The sequence below is a fragment of the Podarcis erhardii genome, assembly GCF_964252035.2.
Source record: "Podarcis erhardii genome assembly, chromosome: 9".
Classification (NCBI taxonomy): Eukaryota; Metazoa; Chordata; class Lepidosauria; order Squamata; family Lacertidae; genus Podarcis; species Podarcis erhardii.
The window spans coordinates 11,276,924-11,301,480 of NC_138512.1; the positions used below are offsets into that span (position 1 = coordinate 11,276,924).

A 24,557-nucleotide genomic window follows, 5' to 3' on the forward strand; every position below is an offset into this window, starting at 1 on the left:
TAAGCTTCCGAAAGGATCGCTCTGCTTGTTCGGTCCAGACGAACTTCTTCTTCTTGGAACTGAGGGTGTCAGTGATTGCCGCCGTCGCGTTTGCAAAACCTTTAATAAACTTGCGATAAAAATTGGCAAAGCCGATGAACCTCTGGACCTCCTTCCGATTTCGAGGGCTTTTCCAGTCCAACAGCGCTTGGACTTTAGTCTTGTCCATGGCCAGTCCCTCGTCGGACAGCTTGTAGCCAAGGAAATCTACCTCTCTCACATCAAACTGGCACTTCTCCAACTTGGCGTACAGCCTGTGTTCCTTCAGCCTCTGCAGAACTTCCTTCACGTCCTTATCGTGATCCTCTGGCGATTCCGAGAAAATCAGGATATCGTCGAGAAAACAGACACACTTCTTGTAGAGGAGACCTGCCAGGACGTGATGCATGAATGCTTGGAAAACATGGCTGCCATTTTGTAGACCGAAGGGCATAACTCTGTATTCGTACGTGCCCAAAGGAGTGAACATGGCCGTCTTCCACTCGTCGCCCTTCCTGATGCGGATGAGGTTGTAAGCTCCACGTAAATCCAGCTTGGTAAAAATCTTCCCCCTCCTGACTGTAGCCAAAAGGTCGTCAATTTTGGGCATGGGGAAGGCCTTGGGCTTAGTTAGTCTGTTTATGAACCGGTAGTCCACAATGAGCCTCTTCTGGGGCGTGTCTTTCTTTTTCACAAAGAAAACAGGACTGCCTCCCGCTGCTTTAGATTCCTGGATGAATCCGCGCTTGAGGTTGTGTTCTATGAACTCCCGAAGCTCTTGCAGCTCGTCTTCCGACATGGAGTACAGCTTGGCAGTGGGCAACTGCGCGCCTGGCACTAAGTCAATCGCGCAGTCGTAAGGTCTGTGAGGCGGCAATTTGTCAGCTTCCTTTTCGCAGAAAACCTCCAAGAACTCCGCGTACTTGTGAGGAACCGCTTGCACCATACTCAGATGCAGCTGCTGTTCGGCTTCTCCTCCTTGATCGGTTTGGATGCAATTCTGGGCGCAATACGATGAACAAAAGGTGATCTGCCTCTGGTACCAAGCAACCGCGGGACTGTGCCTGTCCAGCCAACTCATGCCCAACACGATGGGCGTGTCCGATAAGTGGGTGACATTGAAACTAATAAGCTCTCGATGGTCTCCAATTTGCATCATCATGGGAGGGGTTTGCTGCACCACTTGCCCCCCCAGCAACTTCCTGCCGTCTACCGTGACCACGTTCAGAGGCGTCGTTGCAGGCAGGAGCGCTATGTTATGCTGCTTGACGAACTGTAATCCCACGAAATCGGCGTTGCTTCCCGAATCGATGGTTGTTGGAACCTCGAGAAGTCGCCCATCAGGCAGCTGGAGTGTTGCTGTGAGTAAAACTGCTGGTTTGGGAGGTAAAGGGTCCATGCGCTGCAAGGATGCTGGGGACTTCTCTACAGATCCGCCTGGCTGAGCCCCAGTAGCTCTGCTTCCAGCCAGGCACTGCAGTTTCCCTGAAGCTGCTCCTCTGATTGCACCTCTGCTGTCACAGTTGCTAGTGCTGCAGTGTGCTTCTGGAGCCTCTGGGGGCACTCTTTCGCCATATGGTGTGCACTGTCGCAGATGTAACACTTCCTGGTCCCTCTAGGAGGCTTCGCTTTGGCTGCAGCAGGGATGGGGCTCTGGGATGGCTTTTGAGCCCTAGCACCACCAATCTCCATTGGCTCTTCGCCTTCCTTCCCCATTGGTGAGGGGTGCGCACGGCTGAAATCCCTGTGCACAAAAGGGAGAGCTTTTGCTTGCGCGCGCGCTTGGGGCCCCCCCTCCTCGTGCCACGGACGTCCCTCATGTCGAATTCCTATAGCCAAAGCCCGTTGCACCACGTCTTCCAGGGTCTGGGGTCTGTCCCCCCTTGCGATCTCATCCTTGACGGAGGGGCTCAATCCCTCCCAAAAAAGATCCCTGACCGGTAGACTGTCCTTCGGCCAATCTAAGGCGGTGAGCAATGCAAAAAATTTAGAATGATATTGGCGTACAGTGGCTCTCCCCTGCCTCAGCCCGTGCATCTGCCGGCGCGCAATGTCTTTATCCACAGAGGATTGAAAACAAGCATCCATTGCCTTGATAAACGCATCTGCATTGCGACGGGCTGGTCCATCTTCGCGCCACAGATTGCGTAGCTAAGCCCTGGCCTCCCCATGCAGGTGCGAAACAATAAATCCCACTCTCTCCTCCTCATCTCTAAAATCATGACGGAGTAAATGCAGTGCATACACGACATCTGCCCTGAAGTTGGGATAGTCTTGCAAGTTGCCATTAAAATGCGAAACTAGGGCACCCCCCCTCCTTCCAAGCGCAATGCCCTCCGCTCTGGAGCCCGGGGTCCCCGCCTTGTCCGCATTTTCCCACCTTGCTTGCAAATCCTGGCAGGCTTTCTCCAAGTCAGCATTCTTCTTCTGCGAAGCAATGACTGCCGTTGTGAGAGTGGTAATCTGATCCCGGAGTGCAGCCAGCTGTTCCTCAGCACTCATGGCTGCCCCGTTCGTGAGCTTCGCAAAAAAAAAATTTTTGCTTTCAGAGGGAGGGGGACTTTCTGTCACAGCCACCCAGGTGGGTCCCAGCTCACGAGAGACCTTACTCCGTTGTAGTTTACTTACAGGAAAAGTTTATTGAAGATAATTGCTTCTTTCACAGTTCAGCATTGTGGCTGTACGTCTGTCACGTTAGACCGCCGAAGTCCCCCTCTGACTCCTCCCCTCCTCCACACCAACTTAATAGCCTGGCTCTAGACCACCTCTTCCTCTCCTTTCTTTTCCGCAGGGTCTTTCTGCCCCCCTGGGTTCTCTCTTTCCGGGATTCGCCTGAGGCTGAATCCTCTGCCGCCTCCTGCCCCCTCCTTCTGGCTTTGGGGCCGGGCTCCTCCTCCTCTGAGCTTTCCCCACTTCCGCGCGCCTCTATGTTTGAACTTGGCGCGCGTACGTTGCTTTTGACCTTTCCTTCGTCCTCTATACTGCCCCCTGTTCCACTCTCTACCCTTTCCGGCTGAACACCTTGCTCCAACCCCCTCTCTCTGTTTTCTCCTGTTCCTCCTCCCTCCGAGAGGCTGACAACTCCACCCCCTTTACTCCGTTCCGGCTGAGACCCCTCTGACAGCGTCTGTGCTTCACTGGGCTTTCTCCCCTCCTTCCCTGACTTTTCACAGCTTCTCTCTTCTCCTGCTTTTCGCCTGATCATGCTAGCTCCCTTTTGGGAATCCTCTGACTCACTGCTTAGGCTCATAGATTCCCTTCGAATTCCGTCATCTTCTTCCTCGTCTCTCTCTCCCTCCTCCCACTCGCTTTCCGTCTCCTCTGCCATCTCCTCACTTCTCCCAGAAACCCTGACAGTTATGAACTGTGGTTACTACATTTTAAGCATGCTTTGAAAGAGTGCCATGTGCCGTGGTGTTTCATGAAGTACAGACAAGAGAACATATCTCTGGGCTGAGAGGCTTACTATCTCTATTTCACCATAGGAGAATCAAGGGAAGAACAGAACAGAGGCAGGGATAAGTGGAGCAAGAATGAATTCCTTTAGTTCCTTAGTTGGTCTTTAAGGTGCTACTGGAAGGAATTTTTTTATTTTGTTTTGACTATGGCAGACCAACACGGCTACCTATCTGTAACACTTAGTTGGTCTTTAAGGTGCTACTGGAAGGAATTTTTTTATTTTGTTTTGACTATGGCAGACCAACACGGCTACCTATCTGTAACTTTAGTTACATGTGTTTAGGATGAGCCTCCCCCATAACCAGTTCTTGCCATCACTCCCTTTCTACTGCAGCATCCCATATCATGTGAGCAGATCATCAGGGAAGGATGGAGACAGCTGCAGAGGGAAGCCACATGTCAGGATCAAAACCACTGTTTCTTCAATATGTAAAAATATGTTTACTATTTTATACTTTCGTTCGTGGCAGTTTGCTTATTTAAGAGAACTTACAATTTTGGTCAAGCTATATTAGTATGCCAACTAGAAGTTAGGTAAAGGTAAAGGGACCCCTGACCGTTAGGTCCAGTTGCGGACAACTCTGGGGTTGCAGCGCTCATCTCGCTTTATTGGCCGAGGGAGCCGGTGTACAGCTTCCGGGTCATGTGGCCAGCATGACTAAGCCCCTTCTGGCGAACCAGAGCAGTGCACGGAAACGCTGTTTACCTTCCCACTGGAGCGGTACCTATTTATCTACTTGCACTTGATGTGCTTTCGAATTGCTAGGTTGCAGGAGCAGGGACCAAGCAATGGGAGATCACCCCGTCGCGGGGTTTCAAACCGCCGACCTTCTTATCAGCAAGCCCTAGGCTTTGGGGTTTAGACCACAGCGCCACTAGGAGTTAATTATACACAAATCGTGCCTGGGCTACCACCAACTGTTCTCTGTCAAGAGCCAGTGTGGTGTAGTGGTTAAAAGCAGTAGACTCGTAATCTGGTGAACAGGGTTCGCATCTCCGCTCCTCCACATGCAGCTGCTGAGTGACTTTGGGCTAGTCACACTTCTTTGAAGTCTCTCAGCACCACTTACCTCACAGAGTGTTTGTTGTGGGGGAGGAGGGAAAGGAGATTGTTAGCTGCTTTGAGACTCCTTAGGGTAGTGATAAAGTGGGATATCAAATCCAAACTCCTCCTCTTCTTCTCTGAATAGTCAGTGAATAATATAATTAGCATGCTCAGTACAGTAGTACCTTGGTTTGCAACTGTTTTGGATTACAACCATTTTGGATTACAACCACATCATACCCGGAAGTGTGTGTCCCTTTTTTTTTTTTTATTACAACCCCCCCTTTTTTTGGGAGGCCCCATTGGCGAAAGTGCACGTTGGGTTACAACCTGTTTTGGTTTACAACTGGACCTCCAGAACACATTATGGTTGTAAACCAAGGTACCACTGTACTTGATGCATTTCATTTCCCCGTCTTCATAGTTTACCTTGTAAATTCCCACCTGCTGTACCTCTGACATCATATATGATGCCCGCTGCTCTGTGGTCCTTCAAACCTTGGCTGGTGGCCCTGCCCACTTGTCAAAGTTGGTGGGGGAAGATAAGGATCTGTTCAGATCTATTTTTCCACTCCTGGCTTACAGTCTCACCCCATCTCCATGTGTAATTCAGGAAAATGCTTCATGCTTCTGATGAAGTGGACTGTAATCTGTGAACCCTTACGCCATAAAATATTGGTAGTCCTAGGTAGCTGCTATAATTAGAGGCAAAGGAACACATTTCAACAAGAAATGCAGGTGAGCTAAAACGAAAGCATGCTGTACATGCTTTTCCTAACTAACCAAGACTCCCAATGTGATAGGACCATGAAAGCAGGAGGCTCCCCTGAACAGACACAAAAAGGCACTCTGAATTCAGCTGAGATCACATAAAGGGACAGAGGGAAGGGATATGAATTTAGGGAATTCATTACTAACTTGTCCTTGCAAAGGCGGGAGGCAGGTCACTTACAAAATTGATTTAACTGACTAAAAAAAAAAAAGACCCAGTTAACAGAATTTTTACTGCAGAAAGCTGTATGAAAAGTCTTTCATTTTCAAACCAAAAGACATACACACTTTAGCCAGGTAAAAGAGTGTCATTAAAAATGAAGTTTTGATGGATGATTGGGTGGTAGACAAAGAGATAATGCATTATCTTCAATTAAGTGAAGAAGTGACTCCAATAGAAATGGATTACATCCATTAGGAGAGCATCAGTGTGGCCTAGAATGTACGCTTTTATGTCTAGGTTCATCAAAGAAAGCCTCAGCCACTGAGCATTCTTGTGTTTAACCTCTGTTTTCACTCTATAAAATGGAAATATCACCAACATGCATTACAAAATTACTGACAGAATGAAGACGTTGTATGGCAAAGCCTCCTGCTTGCTAAAATTGTTTTACTGCTTTCAAAATTGTCAACAGATGCCCCTCTGGAACTGAACTTTAAAGAAAATGAAGCAAAACTAGAATCTAACTGGCTTTGGAGCTGAAGAATGAGGGAACATGATATATTGTCATTATTGTGTTGTATTTCATTTTGTGATTCTACCTTTGTTTTTAATGCTAGATTTTTATTGTTTAGCTACTCTAGACTCTCATGACAGGAAGGGGTGCACTTAAGAATTAACATTTGGGGCTTATGCTTCTTGAACAGCAGTCCCCTTGCTCTTTAGTAAATAACTTTTTTAATCGAGGGGTGGTTTTCGAACTGTCATGGAAAGGAAAAATGTCAAAACCCCTCTAGGCATGTCCAAGTCTTTTGGTATGCATAAAACAGCTCTCTGGATCCCAACTTCAGGTAGATCATGCTAACATCTCAAGTTTCAGACTTCAAGTTTCAAAACACCACTCACCAATAACTCTGAAGTTATTGCTAAAGGGAAATCTGAATGTTAAACATTTGCCAGCCAGTTTTTATTGATATGTTACTGATGTTTTTACTGACATGTCACTCGTGTTATTTTTAATGTTGTTGCACTATTTTTATGTTGTGTAAGGTTGTACACAGCCTTGCTGTATTTCCTATGGAAGTGTGATGTGAAAATAATTAAATAATGCCCTGTGCACCCCTGTAACACAAGAAGCCTGAATGAAAACTCACTTTGTCAAGTAGAAGTGCTGAATGACATGAATTCTGGCTGTCTTCTGCAATTGAGGGAGAGGCAGTACAAACTTAACAGAACACACACAACTTTCTATAAAGAACCCTAATAGATCAGGATGTGTTATGTGCAGGGCCCTTAAACTTTTGAATTGGAAACATTTAAATAGATTTTTTTTCCCTTGTGCAAGGAGGTCCTGGATAGAAGCACCAGCCTAAAACTTACCATTTTGGCAGTGTGTCTTTTCTTGGCAACTGAAATGTCAGGTTTTAGGCACAACACCCCACCACCTGACGGTCTGAACCAATACTGTGCATATGGATTTTAGAGAAAGTTATTTATTTTACACATTTAAATATAAAAGTGAAATGTGATGGACATACCTAAGAGAGAGAACGTTAACATGTAAAAAAATACTGTCCAATTCTGCATCTCAAAACAGAATCTTATAATGAAAGATTCACAGAGGAGTAAAAGATCTCCTGAAAAAATGTCGCAGGTATACTTTTAAAAAGTATAAAATATTTTAAAATGGCAGCTCTCTCCTACCCAATACTCTCCCCGCTCAACATACCCATGTCTGTAAACTGTGGAAAATTATTCATAGCACGGAAGAAAAGTTCCATTTAAATCCTTTCAAGGATAATGTCCAGTGGCACTACACAGTAGTTTCATGTTTCCATAACCCAGTCCTGATATTGCCAGTGCTGTCAGCAGTCAGTAATGTCGCATCCTGGGCACTGCTTTTTAGTGGCCCATTCTGGACAGCCAAATTTAAGCCATAGGACTTCTGCTGCCCTTCCAGCTCGGCCACTATGGGCTTCCTAAGTAAATCCTTTTTGAAGTTTGTTGGCACTGTCTTTTCGGTATTCCTGTGTCCTTTCTGAAGAGTGCTGCAAGCATCACCACTGCTGTCTTGCTGAGACTGGTTATACTGCCGCTCCCTGTAGGCCAAATAAGCTCTTCGGCTCCTTGAATGCCCTTCGCTGATACTTTGACGAGGCTTGGGCATGCCATTTTGGATGCTTCCTTCCACGCTGGTGGGGACATCGTAAGCATACTCCCGCAAGACCGTTAGCCTGCTGGCACGATGCCCTTTACTCCTGTTTTTGTGATGGCGACCTGGGTGCCCATTTGTCCGTAAAGGTACCTCTAAAGGGGCCACGTGCATTTTGATCTCATTGTCTACTGAGTGCTCAGTAAGGCTGTTATCGAGTGGAGGGCCTGTGTTCAGCGCCAAGGGGCCTGCAGGACACTGAGCTGCTGCAGCCTGTATATTGGTCAGCTTACAGCCCGGAGAAGAATTTTTTAAGCTTGGTGCACTTTTATTAGTGCATGACGACTCTGCACTGCTATTGGTGCACTTGGCAGGTTCCCCGTTTGCCCCGCTCGCGCTGGAAGAGGGCTGAATGTTAACTTGTACCGAATATGTGCTCCTTCCAGGGCAGCAGGTTGTGATCCAAGCATGTCGGACATCTTCCCGGTTGATGCAATGGTGTGTTATTAGGAAACCACTAAGAGTTAAACACACAACTCCAAAAAAGCAGCTAAATACCAAATCCAAGGGGTAATATAAAGAAACAGCAAAGGCCCCGACAATCCACAGGGCCACGTACAGAAATAAAGTGAGGCTCACGCCCAGAAGCTGAGCATGGAAACTGTGCTCATTCTCCAAAGCTGAAGTGGAAACCAGCGACACAGACATTGAATCCTGGTGGTTGAGGTCGCTATGTTCATTGGTAGCTAAACGCTGCTGCTCCTCGGCTGGCTCTTTAAGTTCAAATTTACGCTCAGGGTGCCTCTTCAGTTGTATAAATATGCTGAGAAAATACATGCAGTTAACGAAAATAATGAAACTGGAGGGTCCATAAAATGCTCCCAAGCTTGGTTCCCATGCCATCCAACAACTGCAATAAGACAAAAAAAAGCAAAATGTGAGAAAGGCATCTGCTTTCATGTCACTCTTAATAATTTCAGTTAAATATATCCACCCAAATACTCACTATGCTGCATGAGGCCTGCTTCCGTAATTCCTTATATTTGCAGCAGCTGTTATCCCACAGACTATCACAGGGATGCCACCACCAATTAGGTAGAACCTAAAAAACAAAGCAGATGCCAGTTAGTGGTTACAACAATTAAAGGCACACTCCAATTCTGAAGTATGACCAGAAATCTAGCCCCAGGTCTTAGGCTGGGATAGCACATGGAAAGCAGTATCCCCCCCCCCCAAAAAAAAGTTTAAATGTTGGTTGCTCAGTAGAAAGCTGAACGGCAGGGACTTTAAGGTAGCTGTTTCTGAAATACTACCAGAGCCCCGTGTGGGACCAGCTAGATAGATGCATCAGTGTAGTCTCAAGGAATGGATGAGAGAGGATGGGGTTGGGAGAAGGGGTTTGGCTTTCTCAGACCAGGGTTGGGGAACCTCAGACTTGCTGGTCAAAAGCTGGCCTCCCTTTCTCCACCCCCACTGCTCTCCGACTGATTTTCACCTTCCCTGGGGGTTTTTCTGGCTGGCTGGCATGTATCGAACTCTGATAATGCGTCTTGCTTGCCTAGATTCAGGATAGAGAGGGATGTGCAAGTGTGTGTAAAGGTAACCTGTTCATTTACTGCTCTGGCCCTGCACACCAGAAGCTTGAAGCCCCCAGAGGGTTTCCCATTAGGGAATTTTGCCTTCTGGTGCAAGAACATTCTCCACCCAATGTCAGGTACTGGCCCACTCTGAGTAGCAGTGGTTCTGCTGGATGTCAAGCGAGAGTCTTTCCCATCACCTGCTTCCTGATCCTGCCCAGAAAGCATGTGGTTTGCTACTGAGCTAAGGTGTCTGCCCCAGCTCCTTCAAAAGCAGGGCTATACAAGGAATATTCCAAACAGATTTTACTTCTTGTGCTCTCTTAGGCATGCAAGAGAAAAAATATTTTGTATGACAAATTAACACAACGAGGCTATAAAGTTCCATTCAATTTTGAAAAAAAAAACCTGATCAGTTTCTGCCACCTTGTGGACAAAGCCAGATTAAACTAGTTTAATGGACAATGGCTGAAACATCTGTATGAAATATTAAACACACATTCTGAACCCTTGACAGAAGGGATTTTGAATGAGAAAAGAAAGCAAGGCCCTTTGTGGCACCTTCAAAGCCCCTTCAGCTGCAAACGGACTGCAAAGTCTTCTACTGAAGCCAATAGGGTTTGAAGCCAATTGGGTAATCTCCCCAATTAAAGCTGGAAGAAAGTGAATATGCTCCCCCCCCCCCCGCAAAAAAACTCCCACCTAATTTCTGGTGAAGTGCACACCAAGAGTTTATCATTTGCAACCTGTTTTAGCATATAATGGAAGTTGACTTGAATACAGTTTTTTCCATTCTGCTTAATTTCATGACTTTAACTGCTCCTTTTACTGTCTTATTCCTGTAGCGTTTCGCTTATTTACTGTTATTTATATATTTAATATACGCTATGCTGGAACTGAAATCTTCTAAAATAAATAAAAATAATCTTCATTAGCTTGTAAATCATAAACAATGAAGGAAGTCAACCAAAATATTTACATATGCTTTCTGATCTCACCTTGACCACCACTAGAACAACAAGCTACTCTCCCCCTGTTTTACCCCAAACTTGGCACCCATGGAGACGCTCTAAGCATGCTGGTCATTTTTATGTTCCTCAGTCTTTCACTAATATTCACCTAGAACTTGCTGGATTCCATTCAAAGTAGGGAAATCCCAAGAACAACACACTAATTTAAGCAGAAGCGGAACAATAATATTTCTTACCTAAGCATTGGCCTAGGAGGTGGGGGCGGTTCGTCAGGATCTTGACACCTCTTTGCCTTCCTAGTGACTTGCTTATAGATGTTTCTAGAAGTGACTCCTGTCCACAGTAAGGTGGCAAGTGTAGAATAGTGCAGAATTATCCCAACCTGAAAAATATACAATAAGACAATTAAGGCATTCGCTTAAGAGAGATACGGTCTATTTGTATGTTTAACACACACAGGCACTCAAGCACTTCTTCCACAACCTACGTACCAACTTAAGCCAATACCTACTTGCTTAATTATGGCAAGTTAATTTTTAACTCTTGGTTGGACAACTTGTTATATAATTCCCAGGAAACATACAAATTGGCTGAAAGGCTGCAGTTTCTGAGAGGCCACCTACTCATTTAACTTTAATGAACCATTTGATGGGTTTGCTTTAAACTATGCCTTGCTTTGCCAAAGTTGGTGTATGCATTACTTTATACTGGTATACATGGGAAAGTGCATTTACAACATTGTGTTTGTATATATCAGCACTAAAGTACAAACTGCTTCATGAAGAGTTCCTGAAGCCACTTACTGGAATGTTAATGGGCATGGTTCCTGACTGGATTAAATTCCAGATCAGTGCTTTTTGTTTGGATTATATTATCACTGGAATGGTGTCTTGAGAGGCCCTCAATAATCTCAGAAAGGGCAAATGAAAAACCTTGAAAGCAGCTTTCCCTGCAATGTATATATTCTTCTGTGTGCTTGACTGGGTGTGCATTCTTGAACACATTCCCAAATCCTCTGTAGGGATCAGGAATTATTTGGAGATAAATTTATAAGGGAAAAGTTCTCTGAGGGGAGAAAATTTGAAAACCACTGGTCTAGGTAACAGCATTTCTCTATAAATTATACTTTGAAACAAAATTCCAGAATAGTACATTTGTGATTTTGTTTCTGCAATAAGCAACTGCCAAATTTTAATATTTCTCCATGGGAAAAAGCCCAGCAGCTCTTGACAAAATCATTGCCCCCACCCCTGAGCTCTTTATTCCTATTTCTTTTCTTAGATTTCTCAACACACAGTTTAACTTACTGCTTGGCAGATGCTAGCATTCTTGCTCTGGGTAATGCCTCCAACAAACATCACACATGTCAGGAAAATATGAAAGCTGAGGTTAACTAACATGTGCCAACTTTTAAGGCTGATCCTGATGACACTGTTAAACAACAGAAGCAAAGCAATTCTTCATACAAATGCTCAAATGTTCAATTATACAAGCATATATTTTTAACCAGAATCATGGTAGTTGCATCAACCTGAATCTATGTGGACCTTGATGATGAAAACTGAATTCAGCAATGCCAAATCACAGAATGCCCTCCCTAGGAAATGCATCTGGAGGAAGGAAATGTATCTGGATATAGCATTAACAGTTAAATCAGTACAGTGGTCCTCGCAAGACGAAATTAATCCGTTCCGTGAGGCTCTTCGTATAGCGGTTTTTTCGTCTTGCGAAGCAAGCCCATTGACAGCTTAGCGGATTAGCACTATTAGCGGCTTTTAGCGGATCAGCTGTTAAGCGGCTTATCAGCGGATCAGCTGATAAGCGGCTTAGGAAAAGGGGGGGAAGGGAAAAAAACCCGCAGGAACTCGCAAGACATTTCGAAGCAAGCCCATAGGGAAATTCGTTTTGCGAAGCGCCTATAAAACGGAAAACCCTTTCGTCTAGCGGGTTTTCCATCTTGCGAGGCGTTCGTCTTGCGGGGCACCACTGTATTTAAATACTTTGCACCTTCATGGAATACTTTCCACAGCCGTCATGGCTATTCAGCCTTATCAACCAATGGGAACAGGGTGCTCCCTAAATGCAGCTAACAGCTGCACTTTCAGGAAAGCTTGCTTGTCGTTACTACTCTCTTACTGAGATCTCTCTGAATTTTCCAAGAAACCCCAAGGTTTATTTAAGTACACTGGGCTAAATTATTAGAACTGTAGCATAAATCAGAAAATTTTCCGTTCCGATGTTAATCTATGTTCTATAATTTGCCTGCTATTTGGTAAGCTATTTGGTTTTACAGTGGTACCTTGGGTTAAGTACTTAATTCGTTCCAGAGGTCCGTTCTTAACCTGAAGCACCACTTTAGCTAATGGGGCCTCCTGCTGCCGCCGCGCCGCCAGAGCACGATTTCTGTTCTTATCCTGAAGCAAAGTTCTTAACCAGAAGCACTATTTCTGGGTTAGCGGAGTCTGTAACCTGAAGCGTATGTAACGCGAGGTGCCACTGGAGTTCTGTTGAGCTATATGAAAAAGCTGTCCCACTAATTTATACAGCATCTAACGGCGGGCCAGAATGCAGTAGCTTCCTGTAAGGAAGTTGTTTAAGTAACAGATTACTCATTTTGTTTTGGTGGGGGGGGGGGTTGAACCCCTTAAAGAAAATAACTCCTTTAAGTGTAGATTGTAGCAGGCAATGCATGTAAACGCAGAAAGAGTGGTGCCCACAGAGATTACCAAAGCTATGTTTGAAACAGCCTTGCAAGTTGAAATATATAACACAGACTGTGAATGAATCTGGACTAGATTCTACTCTTACTGGTATGGATTTATGAAAAGGTGGTTGATAGGCATGCCATTCCATTATCCAGCTACCTGATACTTTGAAGCAAACTAACCGACATGACATCACCTACTAATTTAACATGTGCCTATATTTCTGGTGCTGGACTGCTGTGTACATATAGCAACCCGAGACTAATTACTTGCGTTTTGTCTAGATAGAACAGTATGAATTCAAAAATCTTGATACCTGTGATGGTATAGGTAGCTAACTTTGATCATCAGGAGGCACATCAAGAGAATCACAGCTGAGGCATAGATAACTGGATGTAAGAGGTCAACTGCCTGGGCATACCCTGTCAAATCCTGAAAGACAAGACAATGCAAAGGATTAATCATATTTATATCTGTATTTGGTGTTAGGATTGTTATAATCACGACTGCCCCTAACAGCCCCATGAAACCGTTAAAAGAACAGCAGAACATCTGAGCACAGTCAGAACAGTCTTCCCACTTGAGCTCCTTTGGGAGTTCTCAGTTCTAGTCCTTGATCAGGAGTCCTTAAAGAGAAGACTGGTTCATAGTGCAGATAAAGGGGGAAATTATTGAGGCTGCATGAGTCGCTCAGCACAATTTAATGGCCAAATTTATGAAGTAATGCTAAGAACTGAGGGGTAGCTTACATTCTCGTAAAATTAACCAGGTTAACACTTTTGTCAAATTTTATTCATATGAATGGATCTTTGTCAGAGAAGGTAACATAATATTTATTTTTGTTCCTCCAGGTGGCACAGTTATATTTTACTTGAAACTGATTCCCTCTTTAAATATAAACCAAACAGTAGGAAATGTTTCCTTTCTTTTTCTTCTTCTTTTTGCAAGCAGGCTGTTCCTTTACATAGAAGGATTAAATGTAATTGCAAGAATCAAAGAGTAAGAATGTTCAGTTGTGGGATTATATTGATTTATCTTTTTAAAAAAATACCTGTCAATACCACCAGTTCAAAAATAGATTTCTTTTATCTTTACTTATGTAAGGGCTTCAAAGAGAAAACTATTATACACAAACTATGAGACACACTGATAATGAGTATCCAAAGACAAAACAGAAGATATACTCCATAGTCACGATCTTAATAAAGAGCCTGGATACTTATAAACTACTTGAAACTTATTGTTTCCTTTTCCTTATTTTTTTAAAAAAATTTATTTAGTGTTTCAGTTTAAAAATTTACAATCAATTATCCAACAGCCAACAAGATTCCAAAGAATCTCCTGGCCTCCCCTCCTCTTCTTTGTGGGTCCTATTGCTAATCATTTCCTCCTGCATCTTTTATAATAATCCAAATCTTTTACATCTTCATTATATCCAAAATTCAACATTAAATTATAAGTGTTATTCCAATCCTACTAATGATTACAATGGTTTTTAAGATAAATTATGCATCTCCCCCATTCCTTATTAAAATTTTGGTCTTGCCGATTTCTGATTCTTCCGGTCATTTTTCTTTATCTGTTGTTACAATAGTGGTGTCAGTGTCCAAACTGCTTTACAATTCTATTCTTAATTATCATGAAGCTTGTTAAGGTACATTAAGACTGAGGGCAGCCTTGCAAATAGTTTGCGAGCTAGTGGCTGTCAAATACAGTGGTACCTCTGGTTACGAACCTAATTCGTTCTGGACGTCCGTTCTTAAGCTGTATCCGTTCTTATCCATTCTTTCGCTAATGGGGCCTCCCGCTGCACACGCACCTCTGATGAGCAATTTCCGTTCGCATCGTGGGCAAAGTTCACAACCAGGAGCAGCTACTTCCGGGTTAGCGGAGTTCATAACCTGAAGCCTTCATAACCACAGGTACCACTGTATTTTGGGGACTCACTCGTCCACACATACCTATGTCAGTGAATTGTAGCACAGATTGCCCCACAGAAGAAAAAGATAACCCCTCTTCCAATTTGCAAAGGCTGGGCTGTGTTTTGCCCATGATCACCTAAATATTTCTGCCATGTATATGAAACTAACGTTTTCTAAGTTGCCTTAGGAAGGCACGATCTCCAAAGGAAGCACAGAATTTCTTTAAATAAATGAAAACTTTTCACCTTTGATAGAAAAACATATTAACCACATAAATTTGGATAAAATGAACAGCTCACATACCATCAGTACTGCATAGTTACTGAGTGAGTAGCACTGTATAGTAGTGACGTTTTCATCTGAAGAAAGAATGTGACATCCATCAGATTTCCATCCTCCTTGCCCATTCAGCAAATCAAAGTCCCACTGCACTGCAACAGCATCTGCTCCATGCGCAATGCGACGCAATGTCACATTAATAGGAGTGTGTTGATGGGGCAGACTCAAGCCATCTTGTTTGGTTATAAAGAAAGAAAATGGGATTTTATCTTATTACACGCAAACTGAAGCACTGACATTTTACGATTAAAGACAAAGACAGAGGCGAAAGTTCTCGGAACAGATAATTTGCTTGAAACACACCTAATTTGGTGAGGATAACCGGCGTGACCACTGTAAGGCGTTTTCTATCCACAGCTAAAGTTGTTGAATTCCCTGTTGTTGGGAAAAGTTTCCCATTGCGAAATGCAATAAGTTGAAGCTTGTAGACAGTGTCATCTGCTGGCCTGATCTCTCTTTTGTGCTTGTGTGAAAAAAGGGCAGGTGGAAGTTGTATTGAGGCCTCCACAATTGTGTTCTGCAAAACAGACATGTGGTGTTAATAATGAAACAAAAGACAATGCTTCCTATCTCTGCTTTGATATGTTGTTCCCTCCATCCCTCAGCACTGAGTTTCCTTTCCTTAATGCATGCTCAGGGGTGTGCCTATCAAAACATCATTTCTTTTGTGAGGAATTGCTTCCATGAGGTTAGCTTGCCGTGACCTAACTAAGCAATGTCTGAAGCCTCCTGAGCACATGGAAGGGTTAACCAAATTCAAATAAATTATCCACATATCCTATTAGGAGAAGCAATTGTAGATGTGAAAATAAAATTGAGAATAGTAGTTGCCAGTTATAACTCCCCTCACTTCCAGCTCATGGAAGAGAAGATAATTCTAAAGGAATGATAAAGGAAGAAATTTCCATAGACAGTGTGGAAGAAAATCCTTGTGTTGTCTGTTAAAACTTTTTAAGAATTCCATTTGCCAGTTAAGTTGGACTTTCTGTATCTCAAAATACCCTTTTTACATAATCTCAAAGCAGGGCTGGGAAAAACTCCTACCTGAAACCATGGAGAATCACTCTGCATGACTGCATGGCCATGAAGAGACAATACTGAGCTAAATGGACCAATAGCTTAGGGACACAGGAAGCTGTTTTATACCTTCATCTATACAAAATAACTTCTTTAGGGTTAGCTTAGCAAGCATCTAACACAAACTCTGTATATCCAACAGAATCAAGTGATCAAGCTACTCCTGAGCTGTACATTTCAGTCTGCAAAAGGGATGGGGGGGGCCTCCCTCAAAGAAAATTAGCCTACCAAGGGGAATGGGTTTGGCCTAGCCTTCTCCCCAAAATAGTTAGTGTACTTTTGTGTGTGCACATGAAGTAGAATATTTTAAACAAAGCTTTCCTGCTGAATATATAAATTGCCTCAAACACACATTCTCTCTCTCTCTCTCTCTCTCTCTCTCTCACACACACACACACACACACACACACACTTAATCTAACCTTAAGTGCCAGGCTTGACAACGTATTTGAGACATTGCACTTAAAGCCCAGTTGCTTATCAAGGCTTCCATCCAGATCTCTTCGTCCATATTCAGGAAGTCCTGTGCGGTCTGCTGCCGCTACTTTCTGGAACACAGTGCAGGTCATTCCGGTGAAGCTAGTTCCTTTTATTACATAAGCTTCCACGGCAATATTTGGAGAATACTATAGAAAACAAAGATACAAATAGATAGATGGACACATACATACAGAGAGAGATATGTCTGAAACCTGCTATATATTGGTAATTTAAACCAGTTAAAGTACACAATTTCCTTTCAATATTCCAAATATTCTGTTCTTACTTAGTTGAATAGCTTCCATTAAAAATAATCTACTATTTAAATAAAGCGGTGCTTATCAACGAATAAAATGTGTCATTTCCTACCGTTGAGTAAACCTGAGCTCCATTAGCTAGCCGGTATGTAGCAATCTTCTGCAAGCACTGTACAATTCGGGTACAAGCTTTAGCTTCCCTCTGTGCCATCCACAGAATGCGTTCATCAGCTAGCATTATGTTACTTGCAATATCAACCATCACGTCACCAAGCTAACAGAGGAAAGAGATCAGAAAGGTTGACATATATGTTTGTGTACCATTTTTCATAGTTTTTTTAAAATATTTTATTTTCCCTGTCCTGCAGCATTTTATTACATTTTTATTCCACCCTTTCCACGTACTGAAGGAGCTCATTACACGGTTCTCTCCTCATCCCCTTTTTAATTGACCACAAGCACACTAATTTAGAAAGTATTTTCAAGTAACAGACATACCTATTTAAATTTATTTCTTAAAATCATAACTAGCAGAGGACTAAACCCTTTTGAGTTTGCAACTTGACTCTGCAATATCCATCATTCTGTTTGAGGTCTATTATAGAGAGATGGGGAGACACACACACACACACACACACACACACCTATTTCCATGCTACATCATTTCCTATTTTTCATGAATGTGTTTTAGAGTTTTTTCTTCTTTGATCGTGGACATTTTCATAGTACTCTTGCTTTCCCCAGTCAAACATATATATATTTAAGTTCCCATGTGCAGAGCTAGTTCTTCAACTGCAGTTCACTAGCTCAGATTAAAGAAGAGGCTGCTGCGCACATGTATGCCTTCCTACTAATAGTAGCTGATCTCTCTTTATAATTTAATCTAAGAAAGCAAATTCTACAGTGCTCCTAGTACAACAATGCATAAAACGTGCCTGCCTGGCGTCATAATAAAGACACGAAAGAAATTTGTGTTTTTAGAAATAGAACTAGGAATTTAAGACAGCCTGATGTATATGCTTATTTTGTTTTAGTTTTTCTATTAAATAAGCAAAAAGTGAGAAAGGAAAATTTAAAAGGCAATTTCCTTCTTATATTGCTGTTGAAATAAACCTAAAAATGGCCAGAGCCTAGTGAAATTTGGAAACCTAGGCTGGGGTGAGCAGGATACTAAGGCATCAAGTGATGGGGTTTCAATGATCCATATAGCTTTTTGATACCCTCGCCATGGGCTAATGGGTAAATCATCAAAAATAAAATTTAGACTAGTTGTTTTTTTTCCTAAAAATCTGCCTGCCAAGCTTTAATATGTATACAGTCGTACCTTGGTTGTGAACATTTTGGCTCCCAAATGCAGCAAACCCGGAAGTGAATGTTCCGGGAGTTTGTGAACGTTCTTTGGAACCTGAACGTCCGACACGGCTTCCGAACCTTTTGGAAGTTGAACGGACCTCCGGAACAAATTCCATTCAACTTCCGAGGTACCACTGTATACATATTCCTGCCCCTAAAATCAAGTTTTCCCAGTGCCCTGGGCCTTCATTATTTACAGAAATGCTTTCTAGAGAGAATAAAGGAGGAAGAAAATAAACTCAGGACAGTCAGAAGGCATACAATGCAGCAAATTTGCTGAAGCTAGAAAGGCTTGCTCAGGATGGAAAATCAGAATGAGAACCCTACCATGCATTCTGAATATTAAGAATGGCAGGCCGTTCGCGGAAGCGGAGTTCATCAGCTACACCCCACCCCTTTCTGCAGCTACCTGTACCCCCAAAGCCTCTCTAGAGGGTTGGGGACCCCCTCCTGAATAGTATACGATGGGGCTTGGGAGACTGCTTGCATTGGCCAAAACTGGAAAAGGGACCTCGCCCAAGCAGAGGCCTCTAGAGAGGATTTTTGGAGGGCAGAGGTGGTGTAGGGACAGGGGATGAAAAAGGCCCCTATTTGACTTCCTTCTGCTCATGGTACTCAAGATTCAAGCCCTTATGTATGTCAGCAAGAACTTCCTTGGAGGCTAAAAACTGTAATGAATAAATAAAACATGTGCTTCCTAAGACGCTGAGGGACACACATACTGGGATGTGCTGAGGATTTAGCACCTGCCATTTGCCCTTCACAATATTTGTTACAATAAACACCTGCATAGCCAAAACAGTTGTGACAAATCCCAATAAGGAAGTGGGAAGCAGCTCTGAACTATGGATAATGTTGCCATATAGCTTTTAGGTCCCAATTTTACCTAGAAGTGCTGTGTTACAACAAATGGATGCTGCAAGTGCAATTCATTAATCCTTATTTTTACTTCCATGTAAACTATATAAGGGACGCGGGTGGCGCTCTGGTCTAAACCACAGAGCCTAGGGCTTGCCGATCGGAAGGTCGGTGGTTCAAATCCCCGCAACGGGATGAGCTCCTGTTGCTCGGTCCCAGCTCCTACCCACCTAGCAGTTCAAAAGCACGTCAAAGTGCAAGTAGATAAATAGGTACCGCTCCGGCGGAAAGGTAAACAGTGTTTCCGTGCACTGCTCTCGTTCACCAGAAGTGGCTTAGCCATGCTGGCCACATGACCCAGAAACTGTCTGCAGACAAACGTCGGCTCCCTCGGCCTATAGAGAGCACGCAACCCCAGATTCATCCGCGACTGGACCTAACGGTTAGGGGTAGCTGTACCTTTACCTTTAAACTATGTAATATACTGAACATTTATACTTAAATAGAAAGCTAGCATACTTGATTTTTATGGCTGAGCAAAGCAAGACTAAACTGGGTTTCACTAAGTAATGTTAAGAATGCATTGTCTATTGCCACATTTACTCTACTATGACAAACACTGCTCATGAATTTCTGTCTGGCATTTTTATAGCTTTTATTGCCTTCAAGCAGTGGCAGAACAGTGTCAGATTGTGTCAATCTGGACCTCATACATCACCAAAGGAAAAACAACATCCTTATAATGCAATAAATCAACCTGTAATCCATGGCCTACACATATTTTAGGTCACATTAAATCAATCACTTAATGAACAACTTGGATTGCTCCACAGCCACAGTCCATGACACTGTAATACTACAGCTCTTGCCAGAATAATTTTAAACATTTGTTCCCAGGTTATTTTTGATTTGACTGCAGATATTGAGTGCACTGCAGATATTTAGTACATTGTGGTCTCCAACATTCAAATGTGCCTAAACATAAAGATCAATAAAATTCAACAGTGAAATGGAAAGCCTCTAACCACAGGCACATATTTACCCTTAAAAGCTATTTGAGGAATACTCTAATTTAGCTGGTCTCTATAAATAGTTACGGCTTTTAAGAGGCTTGGATATTAACCGACAGCGCAGTTTAGCTTTAGCAAGGGCATTTTTAAAAAGAGATATTGAGAAAAACATACTTACCTCTTTGTACTTCTCAGCAAATCTTCCAAATTTTTCTATCATTTCAGCCACAAAAATAACATCCATTTTGTCAGAAAAGTTTGCAGCTTCGACAGTGTAGGCTAACAGTTGTCGAGCTGTTGCTACAGCATTGGTAAGGTTCAGCGGCATCTGTATGGAGCACAATAATTGTATAAATTACATAACCAAGACAAAACAATAGGGCCAATTCACATTAGCATCTGTCATAAAGGTATGTGTCAGGGGCTCAGGAGCAGAGGCACAGGGGAGAGAGGAAATGGAGAGCGAAGGGGAAGAATCGGAGGGCAGCGTAGGGGAGTATGAAAGTGGCCCGAGAGATTCCATGAGCTTCTCCAGCGAATCAGAAGATTCCCAGAGGGGGGGGGGTGCGATGGCCAGGGCAAGGGGGGTCCCAGGGGGGACACACCAGAAGCAAGGGGCCAGCGGGGACTCCCAAAGCAGCAGCGGGAGATCAGGACCAGCTCCCCCACCAGAGCGTAGTGGGGGGGGGGGGAAGAGTCCCATGTATCAGGGCCAGCTTCTCCTCCAGCAGGGAGAGAAGATGAATCAGGGCTGGCCACGCCTCTATCGCAGAGTGAGGGAACGGAGGGGAAGTCAGGTCCAGCTAGCCTCTCCGAAGGGGGAAGCAGTGACAGGAGCAGTGTAATGGTCAGGAGGAAGGTTGCCGGCTGGGCGCGCGCGCCAAGTTCGAATGTACAGGCGCGCGGCACAGCAGGAAACCCGGATTGGGAACCAGGTCCTAAAGCCCGCCGGAGGCGGGGGGAAGACTCAGAGGACTCAGCGTCAGAAGAGTCTAGAAAGGGCAAGACCCCAGCGGACAGGCGGACCCAGAGGAGGAAAGAGCAAAGGAAGAGGTGGAGCAAGGCTAGAGTCTTAAACTGGTGTCTGGGGGGAGGAGATTCAGACGGAGCTTCAGCGGTCTAAAGTTTGAGACGTAGAGCTGCGCGCCGCGGCTTTGAAATCGGAACTGAACTTCAATAAAGACTTTTGTATATAACAACGAACTGGCGTTGGTCCTTTGTGAGCTGGGACCTCGGGCAGCTCTGACAGTATGTGTTTATTATTATTAAAGATTTTCTTGTTTTACAGAAGTATGTGTAGTGTCTCTCGTATTTTTTCCATGTAACATTTTTACAAATCAGTTTCATTTGTTGAGACATTGGGGGTGGGGGAGAGGATGGGGGGGTGGGGGGCGATGTATCTATTTTGCTTAATGTATGTAGGGTTTGGTGTCAGCGTTGCCCGTGCAGGTTCTCTGCTGTTCACTTGTGTTTCTTTGGTGGTGAGAGAGGTTGGGGTTGGCCTAGGGTGTGGTTGTTTGTTTGTGATTGGCTGTGGTGATCTTTGTTTTCGTGTGTGAGTGGGGTGGGTGGGTGTTTTGGATCAGGTTAGCCATATTGATTTGTATGCTGTTGGTGGATTATTGTCATTGTCTTGTTGGGCTGTGTATGTGATAAAGGTATGTGTTTATGAAGTTTAAAATGTAACCAGTTTACAAAACAGAGCAACTCTATTGTTTGTGTGCAGCCGTAGTGAGGGAGAATCTGGGGCAAACCAAATGGCCCTGTCCAAATAATTGCCAGATAGTTGCATCCAGGGTGGGAAGGCAGTTTTACTTCCGCAACCCCACCCCCTCCATTTCTGGTAAAAGGCATGCAAAAGTACCCAGGTTCAACCCAACATCTCCAAGCTGGGGCTCTGGGAAGATGCAGTCAACAAAAGTAGCTGAATGTGACTGACATGAAACAATAGCCAGACAAAGTTTAAACAGCTTCCTATGTTTTTACAACTGCAATGGGAAGAAATTGACAGCCTCAGTCAGGACTGGCATTGTTTCACGGTCTGTTTGGAAACACTTTGCGGAAATAAAGTAGATCATGATCATGCAACTTCATGGCTTTCCCAATAGGCCCCATTTAGGCCCATGGTGAAATGCTGCCAGCAGGACGTACAGTGGTGCCCCGCAAAACAAATGCATCGCAAGACGGAAAACCCACTAGACGAAAGGGTTTTCTGTTTTGGAGGCGCTTCGCAAAACGAATTTCCCTATGGGCTTGCTTCGCAAGACGAAAATGTCTTGCGAGTTCCTGCGCTGTTTTTTTTCCTTTCCCCCCCCTTTTTCTAAGCTGCTAAGCCGCTTATCAACTGATCCGCTAATCCGCTAATAGCCGCTAATAGCGCTAATCCGCTAAGCCGTCAATGGGCTTGCTTCGCAAGACGAAAAAACCACTAGACGAAGAGACTCGCGGAACGGATTAATTTCGTCTTGCGAGGCACCACTGTATATGCCCACAGAATTTTCCAACAGCTAGCTTTGGGCCAATTTAAGGATTGCAGCCTTAGTCTACCTTAGCAAAAGTATGAGTAAGCACAGCAAAGTGAAAAAAGAAGAAAAGAAGAAGCAAATTCTGATTTCCTAAAAACTTGGAAGCAATGATCAGTAATCGACCTTGTCACAGGGCTATCTAGCACCAATTCCCCTAAGAGAAAGATAATCAGATGTTAGCTGCTAATAGCTTCCAGGTATGAGGATCTTGCTGAACATATTGCATATTTATATTGTGAGTCGCTTTAGGACTACAGGCAAAATGTGAGAGACCTAGTAAGTATGAAACTGATCCTGCAGAGTAAGCTGCAACGAGCAAACATGCTTACTTTTAAAAACCAACTTCTGATATACCATTCGTCTGATAATAAATGTTGGAAATGTAAAGAAAACGAAGGAACATTCTTTCACCTCTGGTGGACATGCCCTAAGGTGAAGGTCTTCTGGGAAATGATATATAATGAGCTGAAAAAGGTATTTAAGTATACCTTCACTAAGAAACCAGAGGCCTTCCTTCTGGGTATTGTCGGCCAGAAGGTGTTAAAGAAGGACCGAACATTCTTTATGTATGCAACAACGGCAGCAAGGATACTCATCGCAAAAAACTGGAAAACTCAAGATCTACCCACACTGGAAGAGTGGCAGATGCAACTGATGGACTATATGCAACTGGCCGAGATGACAGGCAGAATCCGTAACCTGGGAGAAGAGAAGATGGAGGAAGACTGGGAGAAATTCAAGAAGTATCTACAAAAACATTGTAATTTGGTTGAATGCTAAGAAGGATGCTAGATTATAAAAAACTGGCCACCACTAAATTAGATTTGAAATTTGATGATAAGTGAGACTAAAGAAAATATAAAATTTTTTTGGAAGAAGTGCTAGATTATATTTGAATGAGTGGACATGAGATTGTAAACAAGTTGATAATTTGTTTGGAAAAAACTTTTAACGATGTAAATGGGAGCGGGAGACGTGAGGAAGTCCAAAGAAGTGATGAAATTATGTCTGTGATAGAAGTAAGACTGTTTATTATTTGTGCATTTATATTTAAAAACTTTAATAAATATTTATAAAAAAAAAAAAATTAAAAACCAACTTCTAATAGTTCACTGCACAAAGATGCACACTTGTATGTTAAAACTGAGCTTCTCTCTAAGCAGCTACATCATTCAGTTGTGTGCTAGTAAAATCATTAACATTCAAAAAGAAAATATAATGAGAACACGTGTTTTCCACTTGCTTATGATCTAATACTGGGCCTCAGGTATCCTAGGCACACTTATAAACAAGCAATCTCTTTTTTAAATAAAGCTACATGAAAACATAGACTTTTCAAGCTACCTACTCCTGAAAAGCTGCACCTGAAGATCAAACACACTTATTGGGCAGAAATTGTTAAAGGATGAGGAACTACACCTGGATGAAGAAACGAGCAACCCATCCAAGCACAGACAGAATTTACTTAGGGGCACAAAAAGGGCAATTTGGATCATGGCATAACACATTACACTTTAAACATGTGTTCTTCACTGAAGAGGAAACCCTCTTCTTGATGGAAGAATAAAGACAGCATGGAAAAATCTTACAAGAATTTATGTGCAAAACATTTTACATTAAGATTGGGAGAAAGAATGAATAACCTGATTAAACATATACAGGATTTGAGTGGCATCATTTGTATACTGGCAGCGAGAGTAATCCTCTTCGGCCCAAAATCCTCCCCTATCACATCTGCGCCAAGCTCTCTTCTCAGCCTGGGAGTTTCCTGTATATATTCCACTGCCACCTGAGTAACGAGTGCACACCAGGTATGAAGTAATACCTGCCAACGTACGAGGCCACCTAAAGAGTTGAAGGCAAAGATTAAGACAAATT

General features: G+C 43.4%; 1 protein-coding gene across 1 annotated transcript in view; it reads right to left on the reverse strand.

Annotated features, from left to right (window-relative positions):
- Positions 1 to 6,926: 6,926 nt before the first annotated feature.
- ADGRA3 (adhesion G protein-coupled receptor A3) overlaps positions 6,927 to 24,557 on the reverse strand; it is a 45,233-nt gene continuing 27,602 nt past the window's right edge. The window contains exons 9-19 of the mRNA XM_081876207.1: positions 24,323 to 24,524; positions 20,333 to 20,482; positions 17,046 to 17,207; positions 16,619 to 16,822; positions 15,423 to 15,636; positions 15,084 to 15,292; positions 13,175 to 13,290; positions 11,461 to 11,584; positions 10,390 to 10,535; positions 8,612 to 8,707; positions 6,927 to 8,515 (exon numbers count right to left, since the gene is read on the reverse strand). Of these exons, the coding sequence (XP_081732333.1) occupies positions 7,267 to 8,515; positions 8,612 to 8,707; positions 10,390 to 10,535; positions 11,461 to 11,584; positions 13,175 to 13,290; positions 15,084 to 15,292; positions 15,423 to 15,636; positions 16,619 to 16,822; positions 17,046 to 17,207; positions 20,333 to 20,482; positions 24,323 to 24,524 (2,872 nt within the window). The 3' untranslated portion in view covers positions 6,927 to 7,266. The remainder of the gene's footprint in view (positions 8,516 to 8,611; positions 8,708 to 10,389; positions 10,536 to 11,460; positions 11,585 to 13,174; positions 13,291 to 15,083; positions 15,293 to 15,422; positions 15,637 to 16,618; positions 16,823 to 17,045; positions 17,208 to 20,332; positions 20,483 to 24,322; positions 24,525 to 24,557) is intronic.